Source organism: Zonotrichia leucophrys, chromosome 2, assembly GCF_028769735.1.
Source record: "Zonotrichia leucophrys gambelii isolate GWCS_2022_RI chromosome 2, RI_Zleu_2.0, whole genome shotgun sequence".
NCBI lineage: Eukaryota > Metazoa > Chordata > Aves > Passeriformes > Passerellidae > Zonotrichia > Zonotrichia leucophrys.
This window is the reverse complement of record NC_088171.1, coordinates 101,220,164-101,239,853: the sequence shown is the minus strand read 5'-3', so window position 1 is coordinate 101,239,853 and position 19,690 is coordinate 101,220,164. Positions and strand designations below refer to the sequence as shown.

Here is a 19,690-nt window from a genome sequence, read left to right as displayed (position 1 = left end):
CTATAAACATGAGATCACTCTGGCAATGATCCTAACTCAGAAAAGGGAACACGACAGTGAAAGTTTTAAATAAATGCAGTCACTGTGTGACGTGCAGAAGACAGAGAAGGAAGTGGAGCAAGTGAGAAATATTTATCCCGTTTTCCATAATCTGGTAGGTTTTTATTTTATTTTAAATACCACAATTCTATTGAAAAATCCTAGCCACATATTCAACCTTTCTTTATTCTCAGAACTAGATCTTACACCTTTTCTCAAGTGAGGACAGAACACAAGGTTTTGCGACTGCTTTTGCTAAATTCTCCTTGCACTAGCACATGGGCATACACCCAGCTCAGCCTTGCATCCCTCTCCACAGAACAGCCTGACAAGCACCTTCTACCTGCTCAGGTGAAAGAGAACTGCTGTTACATATGGAAAAGATCTAGAGAGGGAAAAAAAAAAGGAAAATTTAATGCATTTAGAAAACATGGAGTTACCCTGTATGCAGTTCTCTCTCACCAACCCAGCACTGGTGGTACATCATTGCAGTGTGGTGCTGTAGCACCAGCAATGATATATACAGCATAACTTTTATGGCTTCCAGGGACACATCAATCCCTGCTAATGAAATGTTTATTTGAAATTAAATATTCTTTACTTAAATTAATAGTCTAGTAAAGTATAAGCATTTAATGGTGTTTACAATATATATATTACTGTACAAAAAAATTTAACTTTTGCAAAAAAAAAAAAAAGTGAATTTTGCATTGCTGGCACACAGCACTGTATTTACAAAATAAAAATATCCTGATATTTCATGCAAGTTTTGAGAAATCTCTGAAATCAAGAGCTGCCACTACCTAAAATTAAAATCTTCTGCTTTTCTCTGAGAAAACTACATAGCAAAACAGAAACTGATTTTTGCCTTCAGACTTAATACATCAGCCACCAATAAAATGCAATATTTATTGTCAATTCCTGCAGCTGCTGTTATAGAACCTTTCACTCTCTACTACAGCTAAAAAAAAAACCAAAACAACCCCAAAAAACAGGAACTGTGAACTATGAAGGGAAATGTGATACCATTTTTTATTGTTATCCAGAAAGACATAGAATAGATATGGAAACCCATCTTTGACTTTTTCCAGATGTTCATGGAACTCTATCAGCATTCCAGCCTTTGTTTTATGTGGATATGAATTCTGTGAACTTCCTTGCTCAGGATTTTCCTTTTTATCATTTATATGAGACAATTCTGACAATGTTTCAGTGAGGATATGAAAAGTCATAAAAACAATCTCAAAATTCATGTGTCATAGATGTTGTGTAATCTAACTTGTTGAAAGGTTGTTGAGAGAAAGGATTGTAATGAACAGGTGGTATTTCACTCTCAAGACAATACAGTTTCATGAGCTGAAATTTATTTTGGTTAGAAGACTTCATAAAATTGTGATCTGATGAGAGTACAGTAGCAGAAGAGGGGTCCAGTTCAGCATGGCTGTAGAACTGCTACACCAGGCAGAACCATCTACATGTCAGCAAGACAAACCTGATCTCTACCAATTCCTAGAAATTTTCATTTAAAAGCTGCATAAAAAAAAATAATGGCACTTACAAGTACTACTGGAAATTGAAAATTTTACTTAATTCAGTGCATTAGCTAAAAATTATTTATTCCCTCTCCCAAAATCCTGATGAGACAAAATCTGCATGAGTAGCAGCTTCAGGGACTTCAGAAAAGCAAGTCCAATCATGGACTCTGAATGCCCATGTCCATCTGCTGATCCTCCCTTCTCCTCCTGAAAATTTTCTAAGCATCTGACCAAGAAGTGCAAGTTCAACAAACCATTCTTGCTCACTATCTCCATTCTGCAGAAAACAATCCTTTACTGTGTCACCAATCCATGTATTGTGGATATCAATACTAACATTATTTCCGTTTTGATAGTAAGACCCCTGGCTTTTCTTCTTTTTTTTTTTCCTGCTAGATCTAAAAGTATTACATCCCCTCTAATCTTGGCTGGTCTGTGCATATTTTTGGAAGCCCCCTACTTGGAGTCAAAGGAGTTGAGCTTCTTTTCTATTGACCACTAGAGGACATTTTCCTTCCTCGTTGGTACTTACAACTTTCTAAACCTTGGACAATTTCATGGAATTTTATTATTGAAAAAATGGTGCTGAAACGTCCTCTTCCCCACTTAGCAAGGCTGTCTAATTGCATAATTCAATCAGCCTGACTCCTGAAATTGCACAGGTTGCTGTGCAGTACTAAAACTTAATAATCACAAAAAATTCCTGCTATAATGAATGAGGCCCCTCAAGATGAAAATGTGCATGTGTGTTTATATAAACAGAGAGAAACTGAGCACAATCTGATAAAGGCATCTCTTGTCCCCTTCACACAGCACTGTTAGTGTTTCTGCCAGTCTTGTACTTTATTCTTAGTCAAACATAAAACATCAGATAGTCAAAAATAAGGAAAACTATGTAAATATTCCTCTCGGAAATAATGAGAACTGGGAGACCAATAACTTTTACGAAGCTGGAATTGTTGCCAGCGCAACAGCATCAGCTCCAATTATTTTTTATTCTTGCCATGTTTGTCTGGGATATTATAAAATCACAGATTCATAGAATCAATAAGGCCAAAAAGACCTCTAAGATTACCAAGTCCAACCATCAGCACACTACCAGCATGTTTAACACCAAATATATCAAGAGCCATATCACATGTTTTTTTAAACTCCTCCAGGGATGGTGCTTATAGGACTTTCACCAGTATGTCTTTTCAATTCCATAGGTTCCACACTGCAGCTGAGTTTAATTACCACTAGATCACCACACCCTCCAGGTGTATGTAAGATTTTTTAGGACTGAAATCCAGTTTGGCACCTAAATTAAGGACTGCATTTTAAAGAATGATGGTAATTTGCTAGACTCTACAATGGGACCTATTCTGGATGTAATTTGAGTCTTTCGTCATGTCTACAGTGAAGGTAAGAACATCAGTTCCCTCATGAAACACTACATTATTTGCAGACAAATTTGTGGGGTCTAGAAAAAGCAGGAATTTCCTGTAGTCTGCTATGTAGCCAACCATGGCATCACCAACAAACCACATGGACACAATCCCATGACGAGGTCAAAGTCTGCTGGCTCTAAAGGATGAGTTAAAAACCATCCTTTTGTGTTTCAACATTCTAAACTTGTGTGCCAAAAAGAATTTTTGTGCCACCATGAAAAACAACTTGCTATTTATTTTTTGACCATAGTGACAGTAGGTAAGGTGATACAAGAACAAAAGAACTTAAAACGCTATCAGTTCTTGTCACTGGACACTTATCACTCTCTACTGGGAGCTGGCTATCTTCTTCTAAAATGCAGGAGTATACACTTAAATATACAGTTTTACAGGTATCAATGACTAATTAATGTACTCTGAACTATATTACTCTTGATTTCCTTCAGGGATTACGTCCATTCACTGTTCTACACCTCAGAAGCTTGGTAAAGCTTTTGACAGCCACTGGCTGGAGTGCAGGCTTTTGAGTGTTTTACACTACTTCAATGTGAAAACTGTGTTTAACTTGTTTACAGTTTTAAAATCTTCATTCAATGATATCTGATGACAGATGAAAATCAACTTCATTCTCTTAATCATTTGATAGATACTGTGTTTTACTCTCCCTATTTCTAGACACATAAAAATAGGACTAAAGATTTCATGAAATATTTTTCATTTACTACACCCTTCACTGATGCTATTGAAAATCTTCCTGGTTTTAGTCTAGATGATGACTATAACATCTCTGAAATCCAGTTTCTTCACTGCTTTAAACAAACCCCTAAAGAAATGTACTATGATTAATTTCAGCAGTAAACACAGTATATATGCATTCATATACGTATATGTTAAAGAACTTGATATCAGGAAAAATGCAGGAGTTGAAATGAAATAAAAGGGGGATGTTTATGACTTTGGAAACCAAGTCTAACCTTCAAAATTCAGAGTTCTCCTCCTTCCAGAGATGTAAAGGGTACTTTTTCACCCTTTGTGAGTGTTACGGAATTGTTCTTAGTTATTTTGTTCTTTGTTAAGAGTAAAAGCATTGACAGATGCGCTGCACATTGTTTATGCAAAAGGTGTAAGGTACAGCACTTTCTGGCATCCTGTGTGGTTACTGATTTAGACTTGTATATCTGGCAGAACTTGGAGGGAATTTTGAGACAAACTTTCCTTTTGGAAGAAAACTCAAAGCATGCAAATTCCAATTGTATTTGACTCAGGTTTAGGACTATATTCTAACACACTGATGCAGGAGAACCCACCAAAGCATTTCAAGTCCAACTCCATTAAGAAAACACTTTCTTCCTAATGGCTCCAAGCCCTATTTATGTGAGCAACACTTTTTGCTTTGTTTTACAGGGTGATTTATTTTACATCACAGCTTCCATGAAGGGCTCAGTAAACTCAGCCCTTTCAATTAGAGGTTAACCTCAACTCAAGACCTCATTTTTGTCCAGAGCAGCCCCTAGCCCACACTGGCCAGGGAAGCACACCCACTGGGGTGTGCACTGCCAGGGATGGCCCATCAGAGCTGCCACCCCCTGACGCAACACCTGACCTGTCCTTGCAGCTGAGGTGCCCAGCTGGTGGTCCAGCCGTGCAGAGTGGCTGCGGTGAGCAGCTGTCATCATCTCCACTCGGATTTGCTCTTTGCTTTGCAGCTGCTGACATAAATCACCAAGAGGTGCAGAAGGATGAAGCCTAAGGGCTCTGGCCCAGGGACCAACCCCTCTCAAACTTGCAATGTGGACACAAGTACATGCACAGGTTCACAGCATCACACTAACGAATCGCGTTTTCTAAAAATATTCAACACGATTACATGATGAAGAGCAATCCTTAACCATGTAAACAGCCAAACAGAAGAAACAGATCCCCAGAAATAAAGTGAAATATTTATTCTCAGTGGAAAGTATTTGTCTAAATAGTGTCCAACACACAAATATATAGTTTCCTACTCCCGAATAGTAATACTACAATAAGACTCCCCAGTAAAATATTTATATTACAGTGATTTGAATAAACAACAAGGGAACATTTCAGCATGGTCCCTACACCAGCCCAGAGATGCTGGTTGCTAAAGCACTGTAGTGCTGTCCTTACATACCTCATTCTGCTATAGCCAAATCCTGCCAAATGAGCCTTGATAACCTGGGTCAGAGTAAGGGTCAGACCCTGCAGACAAGTTTTTTCACTGTAATCATCTGAACAACCAGTTTCTGATTTTGCTGTTCTTGAAGGACTTTGTACAATATGGAGAACAGGTTTTGTAGTAGCTTGGAACTAAAAAGCAGTTGGTAATGTATGCTGATAAGCTTTTCATACAAAGGTTAAACATACAACTAGGGGACAAGCAAGCGAGTGGCTACTTACAAAAATGTAGAAGCCTACTCTGCACATTTAGTTCCTAATTTACTAACAGCACTAACCCCAAGCATAAATCAACAAACAGTTACGCTTTTCTGCTTTTATTTCCTTCACACATACATTCTGCTCTCATCTATTCAAGTTTTATTGAATTCTTCACAGCTGGCCTTGATTTCTTCCTTCTGTTTGCTACTTCTGCTTCTTGCTTTATGAGGACAGAGGGAGACAGAAAACAGCTGCTCTATCTCTCCTACAAACAGCCCTAAAACAAGCTGACAGTGATGGTCACACTCTATTTTATTACCCTACAGTCATCCTATCTACGACTGGGACACTAAAAAGAGAACTGTCCCAGTTTGCATCCCAGCATCAGCAGGTACACTAGGTGCTTCCTTGGGTGCTCCTTGGGAATACCTTCCAAAGCCCACCAGCTTCAGAAAGAAGCTGTAGAGCCCCATGGGACACCCAGCAGTTTCCCAGGTCTTCTCTCCAATGTAATTCTGACTGTCAAAAATACAAACTGTGAGGGGCAGTGAGAAGGGTGACCTCCTACATCAGGTTCTCTTGAATGGTTGAACACAAGTGAGTGTGCCAACACCACTGCAGCAGAATAACACACACTATACAATGAAGCCACATACCATGCCTCAAAGTGACTCCCTAGAATATTGCTCAGTTTTCACATGGCAGCCTGTGAGTCCAGAAATAAAGACTCCATAAGTACAATGAACTAAACTGCTAAGTAATAACACCCAGCAGGAAATTGGGCAGGACTTATCATACATGCCTAAGAAGCAATTACAGAAGCTTCTGTTTCCCCAGTCATAAATTCCCTGGCTCCATAAAGCTGCATGGAAAGTGTTGAGGAAATGTTAACATCCAATGTGCACTGAATGAAGGTAAAATTTACTTTCATATACAGAATAAGCTATTGTTCTAAGTTTCTGTTGAGACAAAAAGGCATGCTAACACCTTTGACTAATTAAAAGTTTCTCATTGGGTGTGTTCCACATGTTAAACATTCTTGACTCTTGGAATCATTGAAGTGACAGTCAGAAGTGCTCCCTAGCAATAATGTACAATCACACACCTTTCTAGGACCCAATATAATGACCATATTGGTGCCACCACATCTGCAGTTTTTTACAGCTAAGCATTCTTTTTAGTCTCAAGCTCTTCATGACTCCATAGAGAAGTTCCTTATTATTATTCTTATATTTCTTGACTCCAAAACTGCACATCACCTATGCAAGAAACAGTACATGATGAAACCAGAGCGTGATAGGAAATATTTCCTTAAAGTCAAATCTCCTGCCTTTCTGTAATTTCCTAGGTTTTCAGAGGTATTTGCCGTGTGAAACAGCAAAACAGGAGCTTCAGCTCTACTTCAGTCCTTATAGGAATCACTGTTACTAATCTCTGCAGAGATTCTGAGATTTTCTGTCTCTCAGTGGAGATCTGGGCAAATGGCCATTTGCTGCTTTCTAGCTCATTATTCTGCAGGCTCAGTGGCTGATAAGAGGGAAGCTCTGAAGAAATCCTATTCTCCTTATTCTGTAACTGTGGTATTTCCACAAGGCCCCCAGCCACCCAAGTGAATCCTGCCACAGGCTGTAGGGTACAAACAATAGAAGAGGAAAAGCTTCTTCTTAGAGGAATTTACAAGTCAAAGCAGGGTTTTTATTTTTTAATCCACATAGCACCGGGCAGATGTCACCAAGAGACAGCCTTAACTGCTTTGGATAAGAAGGACAATATCCATATATTGACTTTTGATAAAGTTTCCACAGTTAGCTTTATAAAATTCTATTAACCTGCATTCTGCAAAGATTTGCAGCTTCTCGTGTGCTCAGCATTTAGCAACCTGCTAGTAATATAAGCAATAAAGTCATATAGTTTGCTGAGAACATAACAAAGTCAAACCAGAAGAAGTAACTTACTGTCCCAGCTTTGCTGGGATAGAGTTAATTTTATTCCTAGTAGTTGGTACAGTGCTGTGTTTTGGGTTTATTTTGAAAATAATGTTGATAGCACACTGATGTTTTGGTAGTTGCTAAGTAGTGCTTACCCTAAATCAAGGACCTTTCAGTGTCTCATGCTCTGCCAGTGAAGCAGGTCCACAAAAAACTGGGAGGGAGCACAGCCAGAGCAGCTGACCCAAACTGGCCAAAGGGATATTCCATACCCCAGACTGTCATGCCCAGTACATATCCTGGAGAGTTGGCCGGAAGGGACTGTTTCCTGCTCAGGGTCAGGCTCAGCATTGGTCAGCGGGTGATGAGCAACTCTATTTTGTGTCTTGAGTTTTCTTTTTCTCTTTTTTTTTTCTCCAGTAAAATTAGTAGAAGCAGTAGTAGTTTACTTTCTTTAAATTATTAAACTGTTCTTACCTCAACCCATGAGCTTTGAGCTTTTCCTTACCTTTTTTTCTCCTACTTCTCCTCCCCATCCCACTGGGAGGTAGGGGGAGCAAGCAGCTGTGTGCTACTTACTTGCCATCTGAGGTTAAATCACAGCCCACATCTTTCATAAAACCTGAACAAACAGACTCTCCAGGCAACTGGCTGTCTGTACTGATTTAATTAATAAATACTCTAGTTCAGGACTTCAAAAGTATGTAGGCATCAAAGTTCCATTAAAAATAGACTTTTATATTATGGAATTTAGTATTATCAGTCTTGCTGGCAGCATGAAGAATCTGTATAATCTCTTCTATTAAAATATTGGTTTTAAATTTGTTTTTCCCACTGAGGCACCACTCACCACTCTGGAATTCATCTAGCTAAAAGTATGGACTAAATTTGTACTATATTGGCTGTCATAGACATCACAGCCTCAGACAACTTTGAGTTTAAAATATATAAACTCTCAATGAAAGGTTACTCTGATTCTTCTGCAGTGCTACAGCTGGTTGTTTCACCCTATAATAGCTTTGCTAAACTGGACATTCCACAGTTGTTCTTGAAACAAGAGTTCATTTCTGAACCTTCTTGCTGCTTGTACAGAAACCACAAAAATACAATCTGATGACTGTGGTAACAGAATAAACTGTTTCTTAGATGTTTAAAGGCATTATTTTTTTGCTCAGATTTTGGCCAAGATTATAATCTTTTGGATTACACACAAAAATATGATTAAAATGTAGATGTTCTGCAAGACAAGGGCCACTTATACTGGAAAAGATTGAAATATCAATTTCACTGAGCAAAAAAAAAGAAGGAGTATGATGCACATACAACTGAGGTCACTGAAGATCTCAAATTTGCAGTTAAACTATTTGTTTGGAAAGCACCTTAAGCATTTGCCTGGTTGAGATATGAATGTGTTTGTTTGGGAAGAATGAGCTGTTTTGCCTGGGGTGCAGTGCTTGAGCACTCTTTAATGAAGACAACTCAGCTTTTATTTTGGTAAGCAGAACCACTGGAGAGGACATAATGACTTTTTCAGTATAAAGATGCTTACTTTGCTATGACTTCTGCTCAGAAGCTTCTTACTATTGTAAGAATGGCATTAAGAAAATGCCAAACTTACTAGTTTTCTTAATGCCATTTAGATTAATTTCATTTCATATGAAGCAATAGTTTTGAAAGTAAAACTGCCAAAATTACCAAGACAACTAATAGGAAAATACCAGAATATTTTTCATAAAATAGTATTTAAAATTTCCAATATTTTAAAAATATGTGTTTTCAAGGAAGTCTCCCATGAAATGATGTGTCAAAACAGCCAACAAGGGGCCATGAGATACACTTAGACAGGAGTTGGGCTAGTGGCTCGTGGTATTTGAATGACTGGCATTCATCTACCTTTGGAATAGAAATATGAAAACCTGTATGAAATCTCAAACTTTTTTTCCCTTTATAAACAAAAGCAACATCTTTATTTCCAGTGAGTTAATTAATCCAGCAATAAACAACAACCTTTACCAAAACTATACTTTACAAAATCAGCACAACCTTAGAAGTATACTCAGGAAGATATAAAAGGCTTGAAATCTCACCAGGTACATAGGAAGGAGTAATTATTCAATCCTATGTAATGTCAGCTTCAGTCCTGAGCATGAGCTTTCAATAAATGGTGAGACATAATTTATTTGTACTGGGTACTACTGCTTCCTAATATAACAAAATACCTCAGGGACATGCTGGTAGTAATGCAAACATAGGATGGTCTTTTAAGCCAAGAAATAATTTCAAAATTTATCCAAAGCAGAAAGTTATTATGATTCCACAATGGTGGCATGCATTTGTTTGACATTCACCATGGCATAGCAGAGACAGAGAATTATCTGATTTTAGTTCCCATGATCTAACAGAGAAGCTATCTAGGCAACTTGGTGCTTTAAATCTATTCTACCCTTTTCTACATATAACCATTTTGTAAATAAAGCACTCCAAGTAGGCACAATAAACAAAGATTCATGGAAAGTCTATAGAAGGATTTCAAGGTACCTGTTTAAATTCCATCAGTTCATTTATGTGATGTATGGGAAAAGTATCCAGAAATATATTAAATATTCTTTTTTGTATTCTTACAAATATTGACTACAAATTTAATAAGTGAGTGGCTGAAGTAGTCTAAGTTGCATTTCTCATGGACAAAAACACTGTTCCAGAGAACAATATTAGGCATTTCAGTAGATTCATTCTCAGAAGTCAAGATCAAGGGATTATAGAGGAGCACAAAATAAGAAATGGATGTACATCACCACAGGGAAACAGAAAGCAGACTTCTTTCAAAGGCTGACTAAACCCAAGAAGACACATTTACAGTGTGTATACTTACAGAGTATTATGATGAGGAATAATTGCACTACTTTATTGGAAGTAAAGTTTAAAATTAACATTGTGGAAAACATTCCTGCTAGTGGTACTGCCATTTTTAAAGATTTTTAAAACTAGTCCTAGGAAAGAACCATACTGTACATACCGGAGAATGCAACTATTACCTTGTGGTCTAATCTACAACTGCCTGCCTGACAGGTTCTATACTCAAAAGATCTCACCTGATCTAATAACCAGAATTTTATTCCATCAGAAATAAAAACTTAATAATGAAATTCTCTTACTGCATGAATACTGCTATATTCAATATCGTGCTGTCTATTATATGGAGATACCAGTGAAGCTTAATTACGTGGCTCTTGATGGCTTAGGATTAGCTCAGCTCACTTTTTCTGCATTAATTCTTTTCCTTTCTATATCTGGGAGGCATTCAATGTTAGCTCCACACACTGAAGCTGTGGCTAACCAGAAATCTTTCATTAAGCTCAATAAAGACTACTAACAGCAAAATTTTATTAGTGCTAGGCAATAGTCACAAGGCTCTTGAGAAACAAGAACCTTCTGTTGGCCAAACATTTTTAAACACCTCAATCAACATGACAACATCGTTTAGAGAATGCTGTAGCATTTTGTAGCCATCCTGAAAGAAAAGCTATATGAACTCCAAAAAAGGAAGGGGATAAAAAAGATAACAAACCAAAGAAGCTAAACATCCCAGGAATTACCCTAAACTGATTTTGAATTCATAAGTCCAGGATAATAGCAGAATGTTTTGAAATGAACCTGAAATTCTATATGTCTGGTTTGTGTGTGCAGATGAGCTCAACTAAAACTGTTTCTAGACATAAAAGATAAAACGATGGTCGTTCTTCATTTCCAAAATGAAACTATAACTGTACAAGGTTTAAGAGGTAATAGTCTTTATCACACCTCTAATTTAAATATTTTTCAAGTGTTTCTGTTACCAAAATGAAAATATTATCATAGGTTTTTATACAGCAGTGTGAAAAGAAAAACTAAAACCAGAAAATGATCTTTTGATTCAGAAAATTGGCATATGAAAATATTGAGACAAACTAATCTACAGCATTTGCAGGCAGTATTATTCTGCCCTCTCACCTACTTCTGAAATTGCCAGGAGTTAGATTAACCACACAAAGGCCTCTGCAAGGCATCTTGTCCCAGACAACACCTCCCACTTTGATTATTGTTGGTATCCCACTTCCTAATGGTGTATTCAACTCCTGCATCCAGATCAGTGGCAAATACACTGAGAACAGGACTGGCTCTAGAGCTGAGCCCTGAGGGTCCTGGGCCCCACTCACCACAGCCCTTCAAGCCCTGCCCTTCAGCCAGTTCTTCAAACAAGCACATCTGAACCTACTGAATAATTTTTTTCTTGGAGGACAGTATCAAAAGCCTTACTAAAGTACAGGAAAAACACATCCACCACATTCCCTTCATCCACTGGGTAGGTGACTTTACCATGGAAGGATATCAAATTAGGTGAACAGGAGTTTCCCTTAGTGAACCTGTGTTGACCTGCATTGTCCTTTAAATGCCTTTAAGTAGTACCTAATATAAACCTTTTTATACTTTTTTTCAGGAACTGAGGTTAGAATAACTGGTCTGTAGATTCCTGGACCTTCCTTCATGCCATTTTTGTAAACTGGAATAACACTGTCTGGCTCCCAGTCAGCAAGGGCCTCCCCAGACTCCCATGACCTTTGGTAGATAATTAAGAGGGGACCTGCCATAGCAGCCACTAGCTCCCTTTATGGTTTGATTTACTTAAACTTGGGGACATACTACAATTCTAGAAAAATCAAAACAAATACTAAAGAAAAACCAAAAATTTATTTATCCAAAACCCCTTAAAGGTGTTATTGCAGAAGGCCCCTATCAGGGAAGCCACTACCAAACAAGGAGATAGAACAGTCTTAATAAATAAAATTTTCTAGAAAAAAAAGTGGGAAATCATCAGCTTCCACTATACTATAAGAATACTCACCTACATAAACATGGGATTGAAAAAACATGGTCTGCTTCCAAGAAAAGGATTTGTGGGTTTCAGTGAATTACAAATAAAAAGTGCAAGACCACTGCAAAAAGCACCATACAGTAATTCATAAATAGGGAGTATGACTTGCAGACACTTGGGTAATTGTTGTATTTCAGTACATGCTACTAAATTCTCAGCTGAAATTCCTAGCTTTGGACACTGAGCCTCAAGAAATATCTGAAAAACTATGAGAAAACAGAAGTAGACTAACAACAATAACAATCTCCTTCCTAGAAAATGCAGTGCATGAAGTTTGAACAGGCTGAGGTTGTGAAAATAGAAGAGAATGACAGAAAAGAGTACATATGACAAATGTGACTGCAGCCTTCAAATACAAAATGGGTAACCATAAAGGCTAATGGAAAGTTTTTCTTCATTTCCACATCAGGCTGAAGGATGAAGACAGGATATTTTGACTAATGGAAGAAAAATTTCCTTATGATAAGCATCAGAAAAGACTGTAGCTGTAAAAAAATGTTTTATTAATAGTGGATCTGGGTCTGGCTGGAGAAACAGAACACATCAGTCTTCCAGTCTACACTTCTGAAGTTCTTATTGAGCAAAAAGAGTTGGATAAACATTAACAGCAAGTCTAAAATGCAGAGATCATAACACTGTGAAGATGCCATGGGTGAAGTGCTGTCATTTCTCCAGCTACGGCTTAGCCCACATCTGCAGTCAGTTTTGTACAGCCCTCCTCATATGGCTGGGGAGCAGCGGGGCTGTGTCACTGAATTGTTACAAGAAGTACTACCAAGGTCCTTTCTGGAGCGGGAATTCTGTCCTCTCCTCACCCACACAGGAACATCTAATTTATGGTGTCATTAAATGACAATAACTGACCTTATTCCCTGACCTAGCAAATGCTTTGGCTTTTTCTAGCCCCTACATTTACAACAATCTTTAACTTCCCCTTCAGCATCTTGGGGGTCCAGCAATGGCAGCATCGGATTGCCCTTTTTATTGTTTTTATTGGCTTCACCTGGATCTCACTGACTGTAACCATACCAGTAAACAAAATGGCGCCAGTTTACTCAGTATTCAGGCCCTGAAATTCAACAGCTGAATATTTCATCCTGCTAAACAGTTTAAAATCTCTTGGAACAACTTTGGTCAACCAGCTTCTTTCACAAACAACTTGGGCACAGTTTGGGTGTTCCTCTGGAACAAATACCATTCTCAACAGGAAACTTCAAAAACACCCTTTGCACTCAGGAGGCAAAAAAAGCTTAATGGTGAGTGGTGTGGGACTGTCATGTCAAGTGGCCTTGGTGTCAGAGAGCAGTCTGATAACATTTAATGCACTCCTACAGCTACACCCCACTGCCCGGTGAGGCCCCAGGTAAGGGTATCAGCACTAGGGGCAGCTGAAAGAGGAGCTGCTACACTCAACAAATGTGAATAAATAGTAAAAAATGGTACATTTCATCTTAAAGAATGGAGTCTTCAGGATGAAATAATTATTTTAATTCCCACTGCAGACCCCAGTTACCCCCACGAAAGGAGGAAAAAGCCAGTGGTTTATCCACAAATCTCAAAAGCAACTCTCTCTTGGAATTCTTCACTCGTACAAACAGTGTCTAGATGATGCAATTCCTCCAATCTAAGTAAAAATTATGGCTTTACAGTCATAAGAACATTAAACACATGCAGAAAACAATTATTCCAGCTCACTCCATGAATTACATACAATTTTGCAAAAAAAAAAGTATTTAGACTCTGAAGGCCTGATTCGAACCAACAGAGCCCAGGACATTCCAGGTGAAACAGGAATTTCATGAACACAATTATGCTTTTTACTTTAGGAAATGGTTTAAGCTAAAGGTGAAATGGTAATGCTCAATTAAATAATAAAATTCTAAGAAAGCTTGAAGTCAAATCCTTTACATCACATAAGGTTTCTTGTGTTGAATTGTAGTACAGCTGTTTATTCAAGTTGCAGCAACATATCTTGTGATAAATTAAATGGACATTTATCAAAGGTAAAGTTGACAGGTTTAAATGTTAAATGTAAGCATGGTAAGACAAGTACAAATAGTTTCTACCTGGAGGTTGCATATACAAATCACAGGATAGATATTTTAATTAACTTCAACACAATAAAGAATGTTTGCTTTCTGAAGTATTGAACAACATTTCCTGAGAGAGGAAGATACAAAATGCCATGCAATATATTTTAAGCAGAGCTTACACATAAATGAAAAATTGAAAATCCTTCCTCCCATACAACATAGGCAAGAAAGAGACAAATATTGTTTAGAAATACAAGTTTTGGAATCAATCTTTAAAGTTAAATTAAATGAAAAGAGAGTTATGCCAGAGAGGGGCATAATACATGGATAGAAGGAGGTTTGTTACTTTATTTCATTTTGCTCCTAATTCACTGAATTACTATCTAATGACAGAAATTAGTAGTTTCCTCGGGTTCTGAGGTGATTTTGAGAAAGCCTAAAAGATGAAGTCATAACAATAGTCAGTGGTAAACTCAAAGAAAATGCATCTCTGGTGGTAAAAAGTAGTTTTTTATATACATACACACATATAATAGTTATATAAAAATTTCTTTTGTTTCTTAAGTCCTTCTAGTCTTCCTACCTTACTAACAGTAATTTATAAGGTAAAAAGCTAGAAAACAAGCAAGCTGCAAACCCACTGGAGCACAAACCTAAGTGCCTTCTTATCAACCCTTCACCTTTCAAACCACTGAAGCATTTGGACTTTTAAAATGCTAATAAAATCTAAAATACTTTACTTACAGTTAAAACCAGGTTCAATTGTTTTTGCAGCTTCAAGACTGTTTATTGTAATCTGAAAGATGATGTGCAGCAGCAGAAATGATAGACTGGTGAAACACAGAGATTTCAATAATCGTCCTGTATGCCCTAAAAGACAAAATACACATGCATTTAATAGGTGAATTTCTGAGCATTGCCTAAAGATTTTCAGTATAAAACCATAAAAATATCATGACCAAGAATATTTCTACTAGTCAGTTCCACATTAATCATGATTGTCCCCTATGGTCAACATTATAGTAAAAATCACACTTTAATTATAGTTTCTTTGAGTACTCTTTAATCACAAACCACAACAACTGCTATTGCCAAATTTTTCCATTTATTTTTTTTTAATTAAACAAAAATTTTAAGTCTCCAGAGAGTAATTTTACATAAATAATAACATCACCATGCTTACCAACACATTACCTGGTACTTAGACAAAACACGAATGATACTTCTACTTTTGGGAACATAAAAGCCCGTTAATCTTACTACTCTTTACAAAATTATTACACAGCAGAGGGCATAACAAGACACAAACCTCAGACTGGCACAGGAGTACAGACATACTTCCAATGAATGCTTTGCTTTGTGCCAACTACCCTCTTCCTTCAGAAGTTTTAAACATAATTTTCAGTATACACTGAAGAACCCTGTGCCAGATACATTTGGTCATAGTTCCTCTGTGATTTACTGGATGTCTATTCAAAAGCCAACAGAAAATGTTTGATGAAGATTTAGAAATGCCTTATAAATCGTCTAGGAAACACTCGGCTTAATCACAGGCAGCCAAAACTGCAGGGTATGAATAAATAAAGTAAACCATCAGTATTTCAGGAAATATGCATCTTCAAGAGAAAATTGAATTGCTGATAAAAGACAACATTAAATATCACCCTACCTGACCTATCTGCAGTAACAGTTGTACTTCCAAAGCTTATTAAACCTAGATTTCATACCACCTGCTTCATGCATTTGAGGTTAATTTTTTAACTTTACTGATTAAGAAACAGCACTACTGACATTCTTGTCCAAGGTTGTAAATAAAGCCAAGGCTGTAGAGGGCAGAACTTGCAGAGTATACCTTGGAAATGGTCACTCTACATGCAGCCTGTTTTGTTCATACTTATTCTGCAAGCGACTGTTTCAAGCAACTACTAGAAAGAAGATGATCGTTCACATTCTGCATCTAGCCAATAAACCAGATTTTAATTTTAGATTTTTTTTCTAGTTCAAGCATAGGTCATCAATGGCCTAAACAGTTGTTGATAAAGCAAAGAATGAGATAAGCATGATTCAACAATTTTAGAAAGTAATGGACTATCTCCCTCCATCAGACTCCAAATTTTTGCCATACCACTATCCTGAATGCAGATTTTGAATACCAAATCTCTGTTATAAACTTCCCTGTTCTTTTTTTAAAATGTAATAAATAATATTTACAAAAATAATTAAAATGGTACAAATGAGCCTACGTATGAATTTTCTGCAATCCAAAAAGGAAGATACATTTGCTAGATACATGTTTTGTATGACCTATTCAATTTTGTCACCAGAGCTCACACAGAAAGGAGACAACCTGGGTGCCAGAGCATTACATCAAAAAGACTGGATATTAAAATCTTTGGGCCACTTTTTGTTCTCCTTCTGCAGAAGCTGGCCTGGTGTCCTATCTTAGGACAACAACTTCTAAGCAATATAAAAGCAGAAACAATAAAATAAGTAATATTTTCAAAAGCTTTAGAAGAACAAACATATGACAAGCTACATATTATTAAATAATTTTTTCGATATGATGTCATATGTAAAGTAGTCCAAGGACTGCTGTATTTTACAATTCTTTTGCAAGCTTCAATATTTGATGCTTCACTCCTTCATTACCAGATCCCACGCTCATGGTATTACAAGCATCGCTCCCTCAGAATACAACAAAATATAACTAAAAAAAACCTGTCTCAAAGCTGGAGAAAGACAGTTTGACAATACAAATTTTGTGGACTTCAAAAGTGTGTCCAAATGTACAGATTTCGAAGACAGTCTGGTGATTTATGAAGCTCTAAGTTACAAACTCTTCTCAGTGCTTGGGAGTTAATAGATATCAAGCGACAGATTTTTCATGTGGAAGTGGATTTGAAATTTTTTGGTAGAATGGTCTGAGTCAGCATCCAAAACTGAAAAAATGCAATACAATTAGTCAATGCACATCCAACTCCCAAACTGTCAGGTCTATTTTTCAGTCCTTTTGTATCACTCCAAAATATATCTCAGTTTTAGACTTCACTTCTTACAAGTTTGAAAACAAACATGTTTGAATTTAAATTGAGCAAACCATTTCTTTTAAAAAAGCTCTTTTACAGCTGTCATTCTTTTAAGAATTGTAGAAAACCCAAAAATATATTTCTTCAAATGCTAAAATGTTGAAAAAAGATCTCCTTCTGCACAAAGCCAGGAAAAAATATAAAGGACTATTAATACTCAGGATAATAAATAGTCTCTCAGTGTACTGGTAAACATGGCAGGATAAACACACATCTGGAAAGCAGGAAAGTATGTTCAGAGCAGGTTACAGTATTCCTCAAGGGCTACTCCCTTCAGGGCCCTCAGTGGGACAGGACCACCATGAGATTCTACTGAGCAAGAGCACTTTGCTTGCACCACATTCATCTGTGCCAGCAGAAACTAGAAACTGGAAACTAGAAGTATTTGGAGAAAAGTAAGAAATATTATGACCCGGATTTCAAAAGTTTGGAGCTACATCAACAACTTGGGAGAAATGGGAGTGCTAAACTAAGTGAATTACTGAATACGTAATTTATGTTAAGGAAGAAGAAGTGACAGATTTGGAAAAGGGATGAGTTTCAATTCATAGTGGGGTTTGAGTAAACCCACTTAACTATGTTTTTACTTACATTTTTCTCTTTCTACTGGAAACTGGGTTCTAAATGGCACAAAGGAAAAATTAACCGTATGCATACAGAACTGAGATGGTGAGAAAAGAGAGAGCTGAAATAAAACAGAGCTTCTTCCAATGAGGAAGAAAGAATTAAAAAAAAGAAAAATCCAAGGATGAAAAAAAATCTAATTCACTCACAATTTTACAATTCCTTTGCTAAAACATACCTCAACTTCTCCGTTGCCCTAATGTAAAAATCCTTGGGGACATGAATGGAAGCTGAACATCCCACAGAGGAGATACATATTGTTCAGAAAGCTGTGTGGAGGGAACAGATGTGCAAGAGAACATTGCCCCAGCCGATACCAGAATTCACAATATCAAAACAATCCTTCATTTCTAAATGTATAGGCTTCTGTATGTCCAACAAGACGAAAAAAAAGAAAAAGCTCATGGCAAAGCACCTTGGTTTGGAACTTGAGCACTGGGTTCCAATTTCACTCCAACAACTTCTGAAAACTATGGAGGATAGAAAGGAGAGAGAACATTTGTCTCAGAACTGGACTGAAGGACTAAGAAAAGTGGGCTTGCTTTCAGGTGTCACTGCAGGTGTCATTTCTGATGGCACCCAGTGGGACCAAAACCTGGCATGTAGCTCTAGAAATGTACCCCAGCACGTCTCAAAGCTCCTGGCAAAGGGCTTTCTCCCCTCTGATCAAGCCTGCAGGAAGCCAGACAGGATGTGAAGGCTTCATTACCCTCTTTCTCTTCAGCCCAGATGTAACATTAAACTGGACTCAAGAGGGCCAAAAGCTTTTCACACGTGGAAGAGGAATCAATTTCTTATTTTTCAAAGGTAATCCAGCCAAGAGCTGGATTAGTAATGGCATGTCCCCCCCAGCCACAGGCATGTAACCTCAGTACAACTATTTGAATGTGTTCTAATTGGACTGCTGCCTCCAACACACACATGCACCTCTTGACACCATGACTGACAAACACAAGGTTGGAGCGTCCTATCCATATTGTGTCCAACAACAATGAAAAATTCTTGTACATTCATGTCTAGACCTGGTAGTCTTCTGATCTTTTTTGCTACCCTCTTCCCTAAAACAGCAAGAGTATGTCAGAGTTTTTTGCAAACCTGGAACAGCCTCAGAGCTTCTGCCACAAGGATGGGACATGGAGTAACTGAATGGCCAATTGTCACTGAGACCTGCCTAAGAATCACATAGATTATCTCTTCTATGGCCATGAGCCTTAGGCTATTACAAAGGATATGACATGATTGCTATGATATGGTATCATATCATATGGCAGTTGTTTGGAAGGTGCATTTCCATTCCGCACGGCTAGGTTCTGATCTACTTAAGAGGCATGACAAAGAATTTGCTGAGTTTCTAAGAAAGTGAATAATACTGCTAAAAACTTATCTTGATTTTTTTAATAAACAGTACTATGCATCTCTATGCAAAGCTGGCAAGTTCTAAGGGTCTGTATCCATTTGAATGCCGTAATGGAGAAAAATGTAATTTAAAACTTAATTTAAGACTGTTTACTATTTCAGCAGTGTAATCCCACCATCATAATCATACATATGCTGCATAGCTTCACCTAAGTGAAGTAAGTGTTTGGGTGTCTTATTTGAACTTTTTATTACTTTGCACAGGTTTTTAGGGTTTTTTTTAAATGTAACCTTAGTGTTGCATTTTCTGAATTTTCTTCATTTGGGATATTTCCAACATCTGTTTAGCT

General features: G+C 37.4%; 1 protein-coding gene across 6 annotated transcripts in view; it reads right to left on the bottom strand.

Moving 5' to 3' along the window:
- Window positions 1-19,690, bottom strand: part of PIEZO2 (piezo type mechanosensitive ion channel component 2) — a 287,609-nt gene that overhangs the window by 170,752 nt on the left and 97,167 nt on the right. For all 6 annotated transcript variants that reach the window (XM_064705839.1, XM_064705833.1, XM_064705836.1 and 3 more), the window contains exon 3: window positions 15,019-15,144. In XM_064705839.1, coding sequence (XP_064561909.1) covers window positions 15,019-15,144 — 126 coding nt within the window. The remainder of the gene's footprint in view (window positions 1-15,018; window positions 15,145-19,690) is intronic.